Source organism: Vicugna pacos, chromosome 4, assembly GCF_048564905.1.
Source record: "Vicugna pacos chromosome 4, VicPac4, whole genome shotgun sequence".
NCBI lineage: Eukaryota > Metazoa > Chordata > Mammalia > Artiodactyla > Camelidae > Vicugna > Vicugna pacos.
This window is the reverse complement of record NC_132990.1, coordinates 1378862-1393943: the sequence shown is the minus strand read 5'-3', so window position 1 is coordinate 1393943 and position 15082 is coordinate 1378862. Positions and strand designations below refer to the sequence as shown.

Genomic DNA, 15082 nt, shown 5'->3' with positions numbered 1-15082 from the left:
CCCTTAAGGCTGCCCAGAGCCCCATGTGCCGTCCTCCATTCCTGCCTCACACTGTTGCCAAGCTGATCCCCCTAAACTGCTGAGAACCCATAGGAGTCCCCGTGGAGCCCGTCTCGTCCCTGCCCCCTGAGGCTAGTCTCAGCCCTCAGCACAGCACACTCTTTGGGCCTGGCCCCGACTCATCCCCATTTCTCAAAGCAGATCTGCTGCAGGCTGCTGATGTATCGGGGTCTGCCGGGCCCCATCTCAGCCGTCATCTCTCTGAAAAGTCACCACAGCCCTCCCTGAGCTCCCAAGCTCCGCATGCCTCCCCCAGAGCCAACCACAGGGACGAGAACACTGCCACCAAGCCCCTCGGGGGAGGGCTTGTTGCCCCAGGGGCCTGGGGCACATCACCCAAGGTCATACACCTCCAGGGACGCCCATGGTCTGCAGCTGAGGGGGGTGTCAGGCCTAGCTCAGCCCCCGAGCTGCCATGTCCACTGCCTACCCCTCACCAGACGCCCTCTCCGAGGGCTGCAGCGACCACTGGTCACCGTCTGCACTTGAGGGCCTGAGCGAAGGGGCCACACAAGTTTGGATGGTGCTGGTTGTGCACAGACATGGGGAGGCACCACCCGGTGTTTGGGGGGAAACCCAATATTGGCTACAGGAGACACTTCCCTTTCAAGAGCGTATAGTTAAGCACAGAAGAAGCCTATAGTTGAAGGGTACATGTAACGCAAGGTACCACATGCATAAAGGCCAGAACCGAGATGAGATGAGATTGGTTTGGCAGAAGTCAGAAAAGGGCCTGGGCCACCTGTGCTGGGGTCTGCCGTGTAGCCGGTGAGCTTTAAACATAACTGACTCCTGCCACAGTTACACTGAAACCAGCCTCGGCACGTGTCTGATCACTGACAGCCCAGAGGAGTTCGTCTGAAGAGAGGACTCGGGCTAATATGAAAACTTCTCAGGGTGGGTCATAGGCTGAGAGCCCGACTGTGGTTACCGACAACAAAGGGCATCACTGGGAAATCAGTTAACATGATATATAAATACCGCAAATACTACTTGTACACTTAAGATTTTATGTCATATCAAGTTATCTGAGTGAAAATAAATCTAATTTCTGAATAAAACTTTCATATCACTGTTTCCGAATCCTCAAACTTGTCTATTTAGCTTCAGGGTTGTATTAAAACTGGATGAAAAATAGTGAAATAGCACCAATTTATAAGATAGAAAATATTTAAATCAAAGAAAAAAATGTTAGCTCTAGACCTGGTACTTTTACCTATTACTCTGAGTCGTTAATAATAAACAAGCAAACACACGGCGTGTGAAGCCGGTTTCCTCGACGCACGCCTGGCTTGCTCACGAACGAGCGTGAGCTCCTTCTGTGGGAAACCTACCTGCCACCCAGGTGAACGGCCGTGCTGTGCAGCAGTTTGATCCTCCCTCCAGGTATCAGCCCTGAAAATGGAGAAACCAGAAATAAGTGTGCCTCTAACATGAGTTAAGCCAAAATCCAATCACACGTGCCTGGAATCACTTTCCACTGCTTCAATACCTGTGTCCGGCAGTAACATAAAAACACAGGTGGGTAAAGAGCGCTCCCTCCCTAGAGCAGGGGTGGGTCCTGCAGTTCCCTCGGGGGAAGAATCGAGAGTCTGCAGTTCAAGGCTTCACGGGAAAATGGCTGGTGGGATCAAGATCAAAAAGCCTTCCTATTTTTAGATTTGATAAAATAAAACAAAGGGAGTACACTAAGCAAAAAAAAAAATCAATACATAACTGGAACCTCCGGTTCCCACAGAAACCCTCTTCCGCAAACGTCCTCACGCTCTGGTGGTCTCGCTCCTCAGAGGCTGCCTGGCTCCGCTCCGCGACCCCTCCCTGCACTCCCCACGGGCTCACGGCCCCACTGGCTCTCCCTCCTTTGTCCATTTCCAGCTTCGTCCTCCTCTTCTGTAATTACTGCAGAGGGGGAACTAGAGACTTACTTATATGGAGGCCCACGTCCTAGCAAGGCACAGCCGAGAACCTTGGCAGTGGATGAACTAAAAGTACACAAAAAACTCAACCTGCAGTGAGAAAGGGTGGCTGTAATTATAAGGCATGGGACTGTGTTTATAGACTTGCCACCTGTCACAGTTATAACTCTGATTTCAGGGCGTGCGACGTCACCGACTGCAGATCCCACTTTCCCAGCACCTGCTCCCCGGACCGACTCTGGGGCTGAGAGTCTTGGCTCAAACCTTCCTCCCTGGGAAGTCTTCCCCGATCTGGGCCCTCAGTCCTGCTCCAGCAGTGACATCACGACGGCCAGTCTCCCCAGGAAACCACTCCCCAGGCAGCGCTGTCGCCCCCTCACCCCATTCCCCTGGCACTGCAGCCAGGACCCAGCTTGTTCAGAGAATCCGTGAATGAAGGACTGGTTCTAAGCGTGACCTGAGCTCTCCAAGAGGCCACTAACCTGATATGCACACGACAGGGCTCGGAACCACCCCAGCCTCTCCCGCAGGCATGTAACGCCCAGAGCTTTCTTGGTGTGAATGTCACCCCCTCTTTTCCTAAAAGCAGAGCTAGATCATGGCTGGAATTTACACAAGTGGTTCTACAGATAAAGAAGTCTTCTTACAGCAACTTTTGATAAAATACACACTGCCTGATACCGCCCTTTGTCAGACTCTCTCATTTATATCACAAAGTACTTTCACGCAAAGTAATTTTGTCTCCACAGGCAGACTATGAACTGACCTCCCAACACCGCCTAAAATTCCCCCAAGTGCCTTGGTCACCGCACAGAGGCCTCGGGTACGTGACCCCTGAGGTCTCTGAGGCTGGGGCTGGGGTCTCGGGGCCAGGGTGCAAGCCGGTGAGGGCAGCGTCGGGCCCCACCAGCCCACGTCCAGGAGGTGCCTGGGCCCTCCCGCCCAACATTCCCGACAGACACAGTGAACACTGCCCCAAGCAGATGAGCACATGCTGGGTGGAGAAAATGCCGAGAAAGGCGGGGCCTCGCCTCAGACAGGCCTCCATCCAGCCTGGCTTCTGGGAGCGAGTCCACCTCTCAGCCAGGCCGCCGCGGCCCACATGAAGCCCGGCAGCTGCTCCGCAGACAGGGGGCTCCCCTTTCTGATTTCGAGCATCGGGGCAAAGCTGGGGTCACTCTTGTTACACCCATTGCCTGGGTCTGCCGGGGCACCCCCAGCTCAAACCAGGTGAGGGGCTGTGGGACGGACGCCCGGGCCCTGCCTGACACGGCAGACTGGCCACGGGGCGTCAGGAACCACTGACCTCGGGCCTTGGCCCCTGCCTCCACTGCCCCAGCCTCAAAGACTGTGGGAGTCACCCTGAGGGGTGGACCTGGGACTCGCACACCAACTGGTGACCCAGGACATAGAGGGCCCTGCAGCACAGACAGGACACGCAGCCCTTCCTGTAACAAGAGCAGCACGCGAGCTGGTCTCGGGGCCTGTTCAAGGGTCAAAGGGCATGAAGCATACAACCTTCATCTTTACTTTCCAGGTAGCTAATTACTCTTTTTTTCAAAGCAGGTATTGGAATCTTTTCATTCGTTTTATTCATTTTAGCAAACACTGAATAAAATTAGTGTTTTTGTTTAATAATTACCCAAGTCACTTATTGAACCAGCGAGATCTGCCCTTGGTAATTCAACCACCACCTGAAACAGATGGGAAGACGGAAACACTTCACACTCACGGAACACTTCAGCAGCGCAGAGCTCTGACGAGGACAGCATGCTCCATTAGCCACTAAAAGGATCACTGCTCCAGAAGAGAGATGTGTCATAACTTCCGAACTAATACTTGCATGCTGTAAACCGCCTTCTTTCAACCCGTTTCTCCACGCTCCATGAGGGGCCGACGTCCAGCGCGTCCTCTGCAGTGAGTCTCCCACGCTCGTCCTGTGGCCCCGACTGTCCCCACCGCTTGCACTGGCATCGCTCATTCCCACAGGAATTCCCAATGGCCCGTCTGGTCCTTGTGTCCCCGAGCCAAATGGAGCCCCCCACACCCAACCAACCTCAGCACAGACCAGGCCCGGGCGTGCGGCCTCCTCACCCACACGTTGAGAACCCCGCTCTCGTCCAAGGACGTGATGTGGAACGACAGACCCGACGTCTCTGTGAAGACAGAAGTGGGGAGGGAGGCTCGAGACCAGGAGACCACTCCTCACGACCTGAGCTACAGAGCTCACGAGGTGAAGGGCGTACCTTTCGGAGCAGAGAAAGGTGAGAGCACGCAGCTCTGTCTTTTGCAGACAGACGCCGAGACCGGTTCTATCGCTCGGAGGGGACTGCGGTGGTTCACCAACGTCAGGACGCCGTCTGGGGATGGAAGGGTAAGTCAGGGAGCACAGTTAGCACTGAGTTGTGCGGGGACGGGCACAGGTGCATCTCCTCAACGAGAGACCACACGGACCACACACAAACGTCCACGTGCCACTGCTATCAGCATCACCGTGAAGCTGAGACCAGAGTTCACTGTGCCAGTGAGAAGAGGGGTGAGCTTTGCACGCAGGGCTGTGGGTGTGGAGGGCGAGGTTCAGACCCCTGGTCGGGACCCTGGGGCCACCCTCCACCTGCGGGGACGACGGGGCTGGAAGGTGCGCAGGGCAGCAGGGCTTCTGGAGGAAGAGGAGGCTCAGACAGAGCAGCATGGGGCACAGGCCAAGGGGGACTCAGAGCTGCAGACCCCCGCCCCCATTCAAGAAGTGACCCTCTACACCCTAACACAACACAGCTCCTCTGACCACAAACATCCACGTGCACGATGTCAGGAGCAGAAGAAACCAGACAAGCTCACGCAGACTCCAAAGGAACAAGGCAGAAAATGCAAATCACAGTGTTTCAGCCCCTGCACATTCTCCCCCAAAACAAGCACAAAACAGACCAGAACGCAACACTCCAAGCTACATCACGTCTCTTCGAAAAGCACTTGCAAATGTGTTTAAAGCAAGGAAACAAATCAGAAACCCAGAACAAAGATGGGTAGAAAACGAGGAGAAAGAAAATGAGAGCTGGAGCTGAACTCAGGAAAAGCCGAGGGAAAAGGCAAAGCAGTCTGAGGAATGAATGCGGACGGACAGGGTTCCAGGCTCAGTGCCCTGAAGTGGAGGAGGCGTGGTGAGCCGGTGTCCCTCTGGAGGGGAGGCCACGGGAACTGGAGGTTCTAGTGACAAAGTTCAGACGGCAGCAGAGCACAAGGAAGCGCCCTCCTGGAGTAAGACTTCAAGTGAGGTCAAAAGCTTAAGACTTGCAGTGTTTTGAACACGGAGGTGAGTCAGAGGTTAGCCAGCACCATCAAAAGATGTCCTCTAGCGCACCAAGCCCTCACGTACCCATACACTCACACCTCCCAACAGCAGCAAGGTCGCCTCCAGAAGGGCAAAAATGGGTTGTTGGGAGACGAAAACCTGAGTCTTCACGTGGGAAGCACAGACACACTCGTGGTGCAAACAGATGCAAGACATCCACATGCGTGGCAGTATCACAGAACAGGAGGGGGAGCTGGAAGGCTACTCGGCTGGGAGAGAGGCCGGCCCAGACACATCTGACACGGGACTGCACCCAGAACGTACAAAGACCCCTCACATGCAGCAGTAAGCAGCAACGACTCAACTTACACCCCCGGGGAAGAGCTGGCAGACACCCGCCCAGACAGAGGGCGAGGGAGGATGCTCACCTGCGTCCTCGAGGAAACCACAGCAGAACCGCGAGACGCCCCACAGCTCAGCCAGTGAGGACGCAGCCTGCCTGTGCCACAGGCCCTGGTCCTGCCTGCCAACCACAGGACTACCTGGAAACCCCTGGACTGCTGGGTGGAAAGACCAAGCAGGTGCACCAGAGGTTCCGCCAACAGAGGGGAGGGAGCTCGGAAACGCCCGGTGCAGGAACCCCAGGGCCTCAGGCCAGGGAAGGAGGCCGGGCTCACAGGGCCCCTTACTCGCTGTCTGGAGAAAACCGGGGTTCCTGGGCAGGAGCAGAGGGAGCATGGGCTGAATGCAGTTGGGCCAAGGGCAGCCCCTCCACGGTCAGCGTGGGGTCAGTGCACCGTGCACGAGCTCCCCAGCCCCCAGCACTGGCAGGTGGGCCGGTATGGGCACTGAGCAAGCCAGTCCACAAAGCACAGAGAAAACCCCAGGACACGAGTGCCTCCCCAGTGGGGGTCGTGCTTGTGTGGTTGTGGCTGTGGTGGACTCTGGTTATAATTATGGCTGTGGTTGCAGTTATAGGTGGTTTGTTGTTGTTGGCTGCGGTTGTGACTTTAATCGTGGTTAGCTGTGGTTGTAGTCGTGGCTGTGGTTTGTTGTTGTGGTTGTAATCGTGGTTGTCTGTGGTTATAATAACGGTTGTGGTTGTAAATGTGGTTGTGGTTGTTTGTGGTTGTGGTTGTGGCCACAGCTGCTCAACATGCAGTAGTCAGTCACGCGAGTCTAACTAGAGGTCCTGGCAGGTCGAGTGCTTCCAGTTCCCTTTGACGCAAGAGGCAACCACTTCTCCTCCTTCAGCCCTCTGTGGGTTGTCTCAGCCATGGGAGCGCAGGCTCTGATATGCCCCAGATGGATTTAAAACTGAAAGTCATCTCACTGAGGACCTGCAACCCCAGGTTCAACAAGAAAGGACACCCCACTGTCGCCGGCCGCTGCCTGAGCATCCCCTGGAAGGGGTCCATTTTTCCTGCTCGTCAAAGGACCCTTTTGCTCGTAGGTCAGACCGTTCTGGGGTAACTTGCAGTGACAAAACAGAGAGATTTCAGGGCCCCTCTGTAAGTCCGGGCTGACAGGCAGGCATCACTGACCAGTAGAAAACGTTGAGATCCTGAACGTCCAGGAGCACCCACTCAGCTTCAGGGAGCAATGGATCCGGGTGTCCTCTCTCAGGTCCCACACCAGCACCGAGCCATGCGTGGTTCCAGCAAACAGCAAAAAGGCTTTACAGGGGCTGAAGCTGACCTGGAAAGACCCCCCGCCACGACAAAAGCCAGACACTGAGAGCTCCCATGGACCCTCCCGTAGAAGCTGGGGACACAGCGCGGGGGGGGCGTGTCTGAGTGTCCGCGGCCTCAGGGATAAGAGAGGCAGTCGCGGGTGAGCCCCAGGCATCTCCATTCCGCCCAGCCGCCGCCCAGAGTGGCCAGGCCACCGCTGGTATGTCATCTGCCTCCCACGCGGCAGCACTCTGTGATTCCCAAGCCCCAAGACTGACGCCCACAGAAGTTACACTTCTCCACAGCCTGTGTGGAGATGGAAGATTCTGAGGTCATGGAGATCACGACTTGGAGACACGTGTGTATCCTCCCAGTCTGAAAGAACAGCTCTCCCATTGGACCTGCACGGTCAGCACACCACAGCCCCACCAGCTGGCCCGGAAAGGCTCAAGCTTGTTTAGAACCCCAGCAACATATGTCCCCAGCCGCGAGAGGCCAGGCACCGCTGCTGGGACCCCAGGGCGCCGGGCCCAGGTCTTCCTCAACCTGCAGCCGTGCTGCCACCCAACCCCAGAGGCCTGAGAGGTGAGCCGTCCTTCCAGCTGAGAGCACTGTGCCGCATCCCCTGCACACAGCGGCGGCGGCCGGGACAGAGGAAGCCACGTGGGAGCCCCCTCCTTGGCGCCCCTGGCCCACCCCCGAGTTACACGGACGATTCCTCAAGCTGTACCTCTGACTCGCACAGCAGGACCTTCTGAGGCCCTGACGGCTGCCAGATGTCCCACACGCAGAGCAGGTGCCTGCTGTCCAGCAGGGGCACCGAGGCCTTGCCAGGCAGACCGTGGACGGACACCACTGTCCGCCTCTGGGCCTGAGATACGTGCACGCAGGTCACCCTTCGGTCTGAGGAGGAGACAAGAAAATGTACCTGTGGTTAGTGACCCGCCAGGACCCACGTCACGTGAACACTTTTCAGACATGCATCAGCTCAACGAAGAGACAAACATGGTCCTTCACTGCCACACACGCCTAGATCTGGTGTCAACGGATGGCCACAGCTCGACTGGAGGCCACCCGTGCCCTTGGCCAACGTGGCCCCGCTCCCTCTCACTCCCCCACCGCTCCCACAGACTGGGTGGCACGGAGGGGTCTGGGGAGGCCCCGTGGCCAGCCCATCAGCACCTTGTCTGCCAGCAGTGGTGACACCTCCTCGCCCTCCCGTCGTGGCCCACTCCCCCATCCAGTCAGCTCACAGTGATGTCTGCCTGTCTGTGTGTCCACTGCTGACTCCTGGGCCTGGGACACTGGACACTCCTGAACGTGTGGAACCAACAGAAGAGCAAGTGGGCGGCCAGCACTGTGTGGTTCCTGGTGGCCACAGTGTTGGGGGGGCCCTCGTCCCTACCTCCAAGCTCAGATCCAGGACCCGTGCCCCAGGCCCAGGCTCAGACACTGTCACCCCAGTCTCCTCCTGGTGCCTCACAACTCAACTTTACCAAGCAAAACACACCAGAACCTGCTTTCTGTTTACATATGGAACAGGGGCAGGTCCCACAGGACACACGAGCCTCCCCAAAGGGCCCTGGTGCGTGCTCAGCCAGGCCCCCAGCTCCGTGAAGCCGCCGTCCCTCCTCGGCTTCTCAGGACGCAGAGGAACGTGGGAGCCTGCGTGTCCGCGTTTCAGATGCTACAGATGCAATAATAGTATTTTTCGAGAATCAGTCTTATCTTTTAAAAACAAAAGCTCTCTCAAACAATATGAGTTTTTAAGAAACTAACACCACCAACTTTGCTAATGTTGGATGTGGAGGAACGTGAGTGCATCTGAACTGTATAAACAGCAGGTAGCACAGGAAACACCTAAAACACCCCAATTGGCGGCACTGGAGCCTGGTGCACACGGCCCGTGGGCCTCACCTCCGCTCACGGACCAGCCTGGCCACCCACGCCCTTACCAGCCACTTTGTTTAAAGCCCAGTGGCGACTTGCTCAAGAAGTCACACCTGGTCACGCGAAGGCAGTCTGTGTGGCTCACACAATCACGTGCAGTTTCACTGCGTGTGTGACGTCGCAAGGTGCCCTGTCCCCAGGAACCTACTTAAACTGAAGTCAGGAGCTCGATGGGAAACGCTGAGCCAAGTTCATTGCACGACTCCCACCCTGAACCCTCCCACGCTGCTCCTGCTGCACCTCTGAGCCAAAAACCAAAAGCAGCCGAAGGAAACGGGAAAATGACCGCGTGTCCTTCCTCCAGTCACGCCTCAGGAGGGCCCCACAAAACCGTGACCTTACACTTCAGTCTGCAGACGCAGAATCTCCATTCGATAAGCCCACTGTGGGGACAGAGGTGTCACAGTAAAGGTGGCCGTGCCGGCGTGAACGTCTCCCGCTAGACCCAGACGCTGAGCAGGGCCGTGCTTACTCTGGAGGAACAGCAGGCCGGTGTTGAAGGGGACGGAGCCGTCACTGAGAGGCAGGGTGCAGTCCTGTGCCCGGGGGGGCCAGCTCGGCTCCGTGGCCACACGGTCCTCTTCCAGCAAAGCCGCAATCACCTTCAAAGACATGAGAGCAGTCCTTGGTGAGCACTCCCAACGTGCTCGCTTTACAGGAAAAACACCACACACAAATCACTACCTGGGCAGTTACCCATTTCCAAAAACCTAACTGCCCAAGTCCAAGACATCATGACAACTGACACAAGGAAACTAGAGTGTTCCTCCCACACAACAGCAGAGACTGCAGGGAAAATTCCAAAAACGTAAACTCCACGGGGGAGCCATGGTCCAACACAGGCATCGCTTGTCACAGAAAACATGGGCTAAAGGTAACAGGAGGGGGAGAGGTAGACCCTCCAGCGTTTCTAGAGGAAACTCAGCACAGCCCACGTCCCACTCGCCGGGCTGCGCTGAGACCCAGTGTACAGCAGATCAGCGTCCCTGCCCTCAGGAGTCAGGGGTCCAGCTTGGGACGATGGCAAGGAGGCGGGAGGGAGACGCAGTGGACTCAGGAAGGCAGCTGGCCCGGAGCGAGGCCCGGGGAGAAGATGAGGGACCACGGTGACATGAAGCCGCCAGGCCTGTCCCCAAGTCATCCTGCACCACCTTCCCCCCGCCCATCCTCACTCCACGTCAACTCTAAGAGAAGCTGAATAAGTTTAAAGTCACATGAAACCAGACTCTGTAACGCGCTGGGGGAAGAATCTCCGAGACTCATACTGAGCCTTCGTGGAGGATCTGGTGACTGTGACCGGCTCTGACCCAACTGAGGGGCAGGGCTGGGGCTCAGATGAGATAAGCGGGCACTCAGGATCCCCGTTGCTCCCTCAGCCTTTGGACGTACTTAGAACCAGTTTTTAAAGCCATAAGTTTACTAATTTCAAATACCCTGGGTATGTGTGTCCCTTGCCAACTTAACATACCTGTTTTTCAGTCTAGATTTTACAATGCAAGCAATTAACGTTAAGGAATACAATCCAGAAGCACAGACAGCACTAGCAAGATGCAGCCCCAGGACCGGCATACCTGGCAGGCTGCCCGGAGGAAGCTGCACAGCTGGGGCGTGTCGACCTTCGGGACCACGGCAGCGCCACCAGGGCTGCCCCGTCACTCCCTGAAAGATAGCTCATGTGAAACCAGCTAGGTGGACTCACAGGCACACGTCACAAACTTAAAGTTGTTGCAAACAAATGAGGAGCACAGACTGCCCAAATTAAGAGCAGGGAGTGTTGGGGGAGCCCGTCTGCAACGCGCCTGTTTGAGGGTGAGCTCCTTCCCTTGTGTGGGCCTGGATCAGGGCCCAGACACTAGGGGTTCTGAACAGCCAGGAGGCGGCTGGGAAGAGCACGTGTTTCCACAGCCGCACAGCAGTGACCACACCCAGGACAGAGAAAGGGCAAGAAGGTAACAAACATACCCCAGGGCCAGGAGCCGTTTACCCCCAGACACAGCCGCACTCTCTCCCGGGTGCTGGGTCCACACTTCCCGGGTCTCCACCTCTTCGGTCTTCACGTCCCTCTTCACATGGTCTTCGTTACACTGAACGTATGCCTTAAAAACAAGGTGTGCCAGAGTCAGCTCTGGGTCTTGACCTCAGAGCAATTTCTCACAACTGAAAAGAAAACGATTAAAATGTTTAAAGTTAATAATGACAGTCTTCTTGCTTCTGTCAAAAATAAGTACCACAGCGTAAATAAAGCCACACAAATGCTGCTCATGTCTTAAACATTCGATACACACAGGCCTGAATCTCAGAAGTGATTTCAGAAAGTCACATCAAACAAGTCAACTCTGGTTTGAAAACACTGTTACCAAGTCCACCGGCACCCTACTCTCTTAGAGCACAGAGGCTTCGCAAAACCAGTTTTTTAATTTAAAAAAGGCACATGCTTTAGGGGTAGGGGATTAAGAGGTACAAACTACTACGTATCAAATGAGTAAGACACAAGGACACACTGCACAGCACAGGGAGCAGAGCCAGTGTTTTATGCTAACTGTAAATGGAGCATAAAACACTTAAAAAGTGTGAGTCACTTTGTTGTGTACCTGAAATATGTAATACTGTCCATCATCTACACCTCAATAAATTAATTGATTAATTAATTAAAATAAGTAAATTAAAAAATCAAAAGAAACAAGCAGAAAAAGCTACATGCTTCAGGGAAGACAGTAAGATACTAAGAGCTTTGAATGAGGAAAACAAGCAGAGAAGTCAGAGTATCTGCTCAGGGTCAGAGTGAGTCCAGCTGCAAAGCCAGGATTAATCTGGCGGCTTCTTAAATTTCATCCTGTGATCCTCCACTGAGAGGTTCCTGACGGAATTCACCCAGGAGCATGCTGATCCGCGGCACCATTGGGATGCAAGAGAAGCATCAGAGGGTGTCCCTGACTTTAAAACGCCGCCAACTGTTGGGAACTAGACTGAAACATAATTAACAATAGAAAGCAGGATGGGGGACAGAGCTGGGGGACGGGGGAGCAGCGCTGGGCCAGGGGCAATTCAGCAGGAGTCACCAAGAAGGAGCCCCGAGAACAGGCTGTGGACACGGAGGGACAGACAGGTCGCCAAGAGGAGAGGCAGGGACAGCAGGAGCACATGATGGAGAACAACAGGGAGACGACAAATGGGCCTGGCAAGGAGGACACACGCAGGTGATGAGGGACCTGGTGAGGTAAGGGAGACACTTAGTGAGGCAAGGGGGACACAGGCAGTGATGGGGACCTGGCATAGAAAGACCTGGGAGAAGAGGCAGGTGGATGGGAACAGAGGAGGGAAACTAAGGTGAGCCCGGCATCTTGGGAGCTCGGGAAGAACCTGAGTGGTCATACCTGCAGGACAGGGAGGACGTGCAGGACTGCTCCACCCCACAGGAACCTGGACAGTGACCAGAGGTGACATCTCGTGACTTCCCAGAAACCCTCCCTTGGTCGAGCTGTCTGTCCTCTGAGCCAGGAGCCTGCCCAGTCCTCCTGTGTGACCACGTTTGTGCTGGAAGGCTCTGGACATGGAGGACGTCGCACAATCTCTCCAGGGAAGAGCCCGTGACGGAGGAGCCCCTCTTCCCTCAAGTCTGTGTCCTTCACACCATCCCAGGTTCTAACATCATGGCAGGACAGAGCCAGGCTCAATCCCCTCCCTACATTGTACCTGCACTGTCACCTGTCAGCACACCTGCACCACCTGCTCACCTGTCAGCACACTTGCACCCACCTGCTCACCTAATAGCACACCTGCACCCACCTGCTCACCTGATAGCACACCTGCACCACCTGCTCACCTATCAGCACACCTGCACCACCTGCTCACCTGTCAGTACACCTGCACCACCTGCTCACCTGTCAGCACACTTGCACTCACCTGCTTGGTGTTCTTCTTCCCAAAGCTCCTGATGTACATGTCATACTCATTCACCGGTGGCAGATCCAGGAGGGAGAAGGTGAATGAGAAGTCCAGGTCGATGAGCCGGAGCAGCTTTGTGCTGCGCATCCTCAAAACAGTTGGAAACAAAACAATGTCAAACAGACAACGTGCAGAAGGGGGAACAGGCCTCGTGGTGAGATGGTAGCTCTTGCTGAGGACCTAACTGACGTTTGGTGTGAGTCAGATATTAATGGTCATTAAAGATAAGACACCGCAAATGGACGGGTGATGCCATGTGGCTGGACCACGCTGACGGCATTTTGTCTGCTCTGTCTCAGAGCCCTAGGCCCGCCCATCCCTCCAGAGGACTGAACTCTGTCCTGCTCACAGGCGTGCACCCAAGACACATGTGCTCCCTGTCACCCCACCTGTCTTCACTTGATACCAACACTGAGAGCTTTGCTGCTGCAGATGGTTAGTGGGCAGGAGACCTGGGGGGCACGGCGAGGAGAAACCCCCAAGTTCCAGTCAGTGTGGACGCCTTCTCCCCAGCAGTCATGCTCTGGTTTTGCTTTGGCCTCTGTGAACCTACAGCTCCACTCCTCCATCGAATCTGCACTAGACCCAACACTCAGTCCTAGATCACCGACTGAGAACTTCACTTCCACGAATCTATGAATGCTACAAATTTCTGAGTTCACAGTAAGGCAAGCTTGGACTCTGACACGTGGAGGAACAGCTCTCGTGGTTCACACTCAGCTCCCTCAACCCCAGAGGCTGACTCGAGCCTGTGGTCGTCTACACAAGGACCTAAGGACATCAATACGGGCATGGTGTCCGGGGCACTTGGGCCGCATGGCCCACCTGGGACTCTCGCCTGAGAATTCTCCAGCTGCACGTCCGAGAAGCAGCAGGGCTCACAGGGCTGTTCAAACCCTGAGCAATGCCAACCACGCCTCGAGAGGCAGTGGCACCTGCAGGGGGTCAGGCCCGGCCGCCAGCCCTGTGACCACCTGACTGCAACTCTGCTGCAGCCGTGACAGGTGGGGCTCCCAGGGCCCCTGAAACTGATACAACGTTAGGGCCACATGTCTTTGTGCAACACTGCACACCCACAGCAATAACACCACACCGGGCACAGGGAGACGCAGCACAAATTAAAGACCCTGCCTGCCCATCAGCTAACTTTCAAAGGTACGTTGAAGAGAAGCATTTTAAAACTAATCACACCTTCTGCAAATTTCCCAGTCCACCTACTTTTGCTTAAGTGCCTGAGTCCGGCTCTTCTGACGGTGTGAGGCTGTTGCAAAATCCACGAGAATTCCACAAACAGGGATTTGGGAAGGGGAATTGTTTGCACCTGTTTAGGAAAAAAAGCTATATTTGTGAAACTGAAATATTTCTTTCAAGCAAAGGAAGTCAAGAGTAAAGGAATGAGAAGCACGCATACCACTTATGCTCAATAAGTCTTTACACGTAACTGGTGACGACAAAGGGAAACACCTTCCCCGGGCATCTGGAGAACCGCTTCTGCTCATTTCATCTAAAACTCTCAGCAACGAAGCACAATTTCCTACGTATGCACCAATCATACTAGTTTCAGAAATATTTAAGAACACAACAGAAGATGCAGTCCTCCACTCCCATCCTCCTCCAAAACTGCACGCTCTGTAAGGGACTGAGATGTGTAAGGCAGAGCTGAAAATGGCAGACGTGAGCTCCTGGGGTCTGGCCACTCGCTGCCCTGAGACAAACGGGCAGGTGTGGGCAGAGGTAGCTGGGCTGGTGACCAGTCATGGAGCAGCCTAAAGGCTCCTGTGAGGGTCAGCAGCTCCGCCCACCACTCTGCCGTGCATGGACCTCCTCACGTCGCCTCTTCCCCAAGGGTTTCTGCGGTTTCCATACAGATGTACCTACATGTCTATTATGTATTTATTTCAACTGTATCTTAATCCAACTTCTTAGTCCTTCTGCATTTGTGTTTGAACTCATCCAAAGAGCATGAACCACCCTGCTGGCTTACAGTTTTACCAAATCCCCGAGGCCTGCGGGACGGAAGCCATCCCACAGCCCCAGCTCTGCCCGGTGCTGGCCTTCTGCAGTGAGCAGGTGGCCAGTCTGTGAGCCTCCACCCTCCCACGGTCAGAACACCCACCAGCAGGACTGAGACAAGGGTGGAAGCAGGTCATGTTTATGAGAAGAACCCTAGCATCTGCCAAGCACCGCGCAGGACCGGAGATGATGCTGACTGCTGCTCCAGCTTCAGAAGTGAGGAAACTGGCCCCTGA

The 15082-nt window shown here is 55.2% G+C and overlaps 1 protein-coding gene across 1 annotated transcript in view; it reads right to left on the bottom strand.

Annotated features, from left to right (window-relative positions):
- LOC140695945 (cytoplasmic dynein 2 intermediate chain 1-like) overlaps positions 1 to 15082 on the bottom strand; it is a 51282-nt gene that overhangs the window by 6790 nt on the left and 29410 nt on the right. Inside the window, 11 exon segments of the mRNA XM_072959058.1 lie at positions 1395 to 1455; positions 3619 to 3670; positions 4071 to 4132; positions 4223 to 4336; positions 6810 to 6963; positions 7669 to 7841; positions 9361 to 9490; positions 10460 to 10547; positions 10851 to 10984; positions 12792 to 12921; positions 14052 to 14154. Of these exon segments, the coding sequence (XP_072815159.1) occupies positions 1395 to 1455; positions 3619 to 3670; positions 4071 to 4132; positions 4223 to 4336; positions 6810 to 6963; positions 7669 to 7841; positions 9361 to 9490; positions 10460 to 10547; positions 10851 to 10984; positions 12792 to 12921; positions 14052 to 14154 (1201 nt within the window).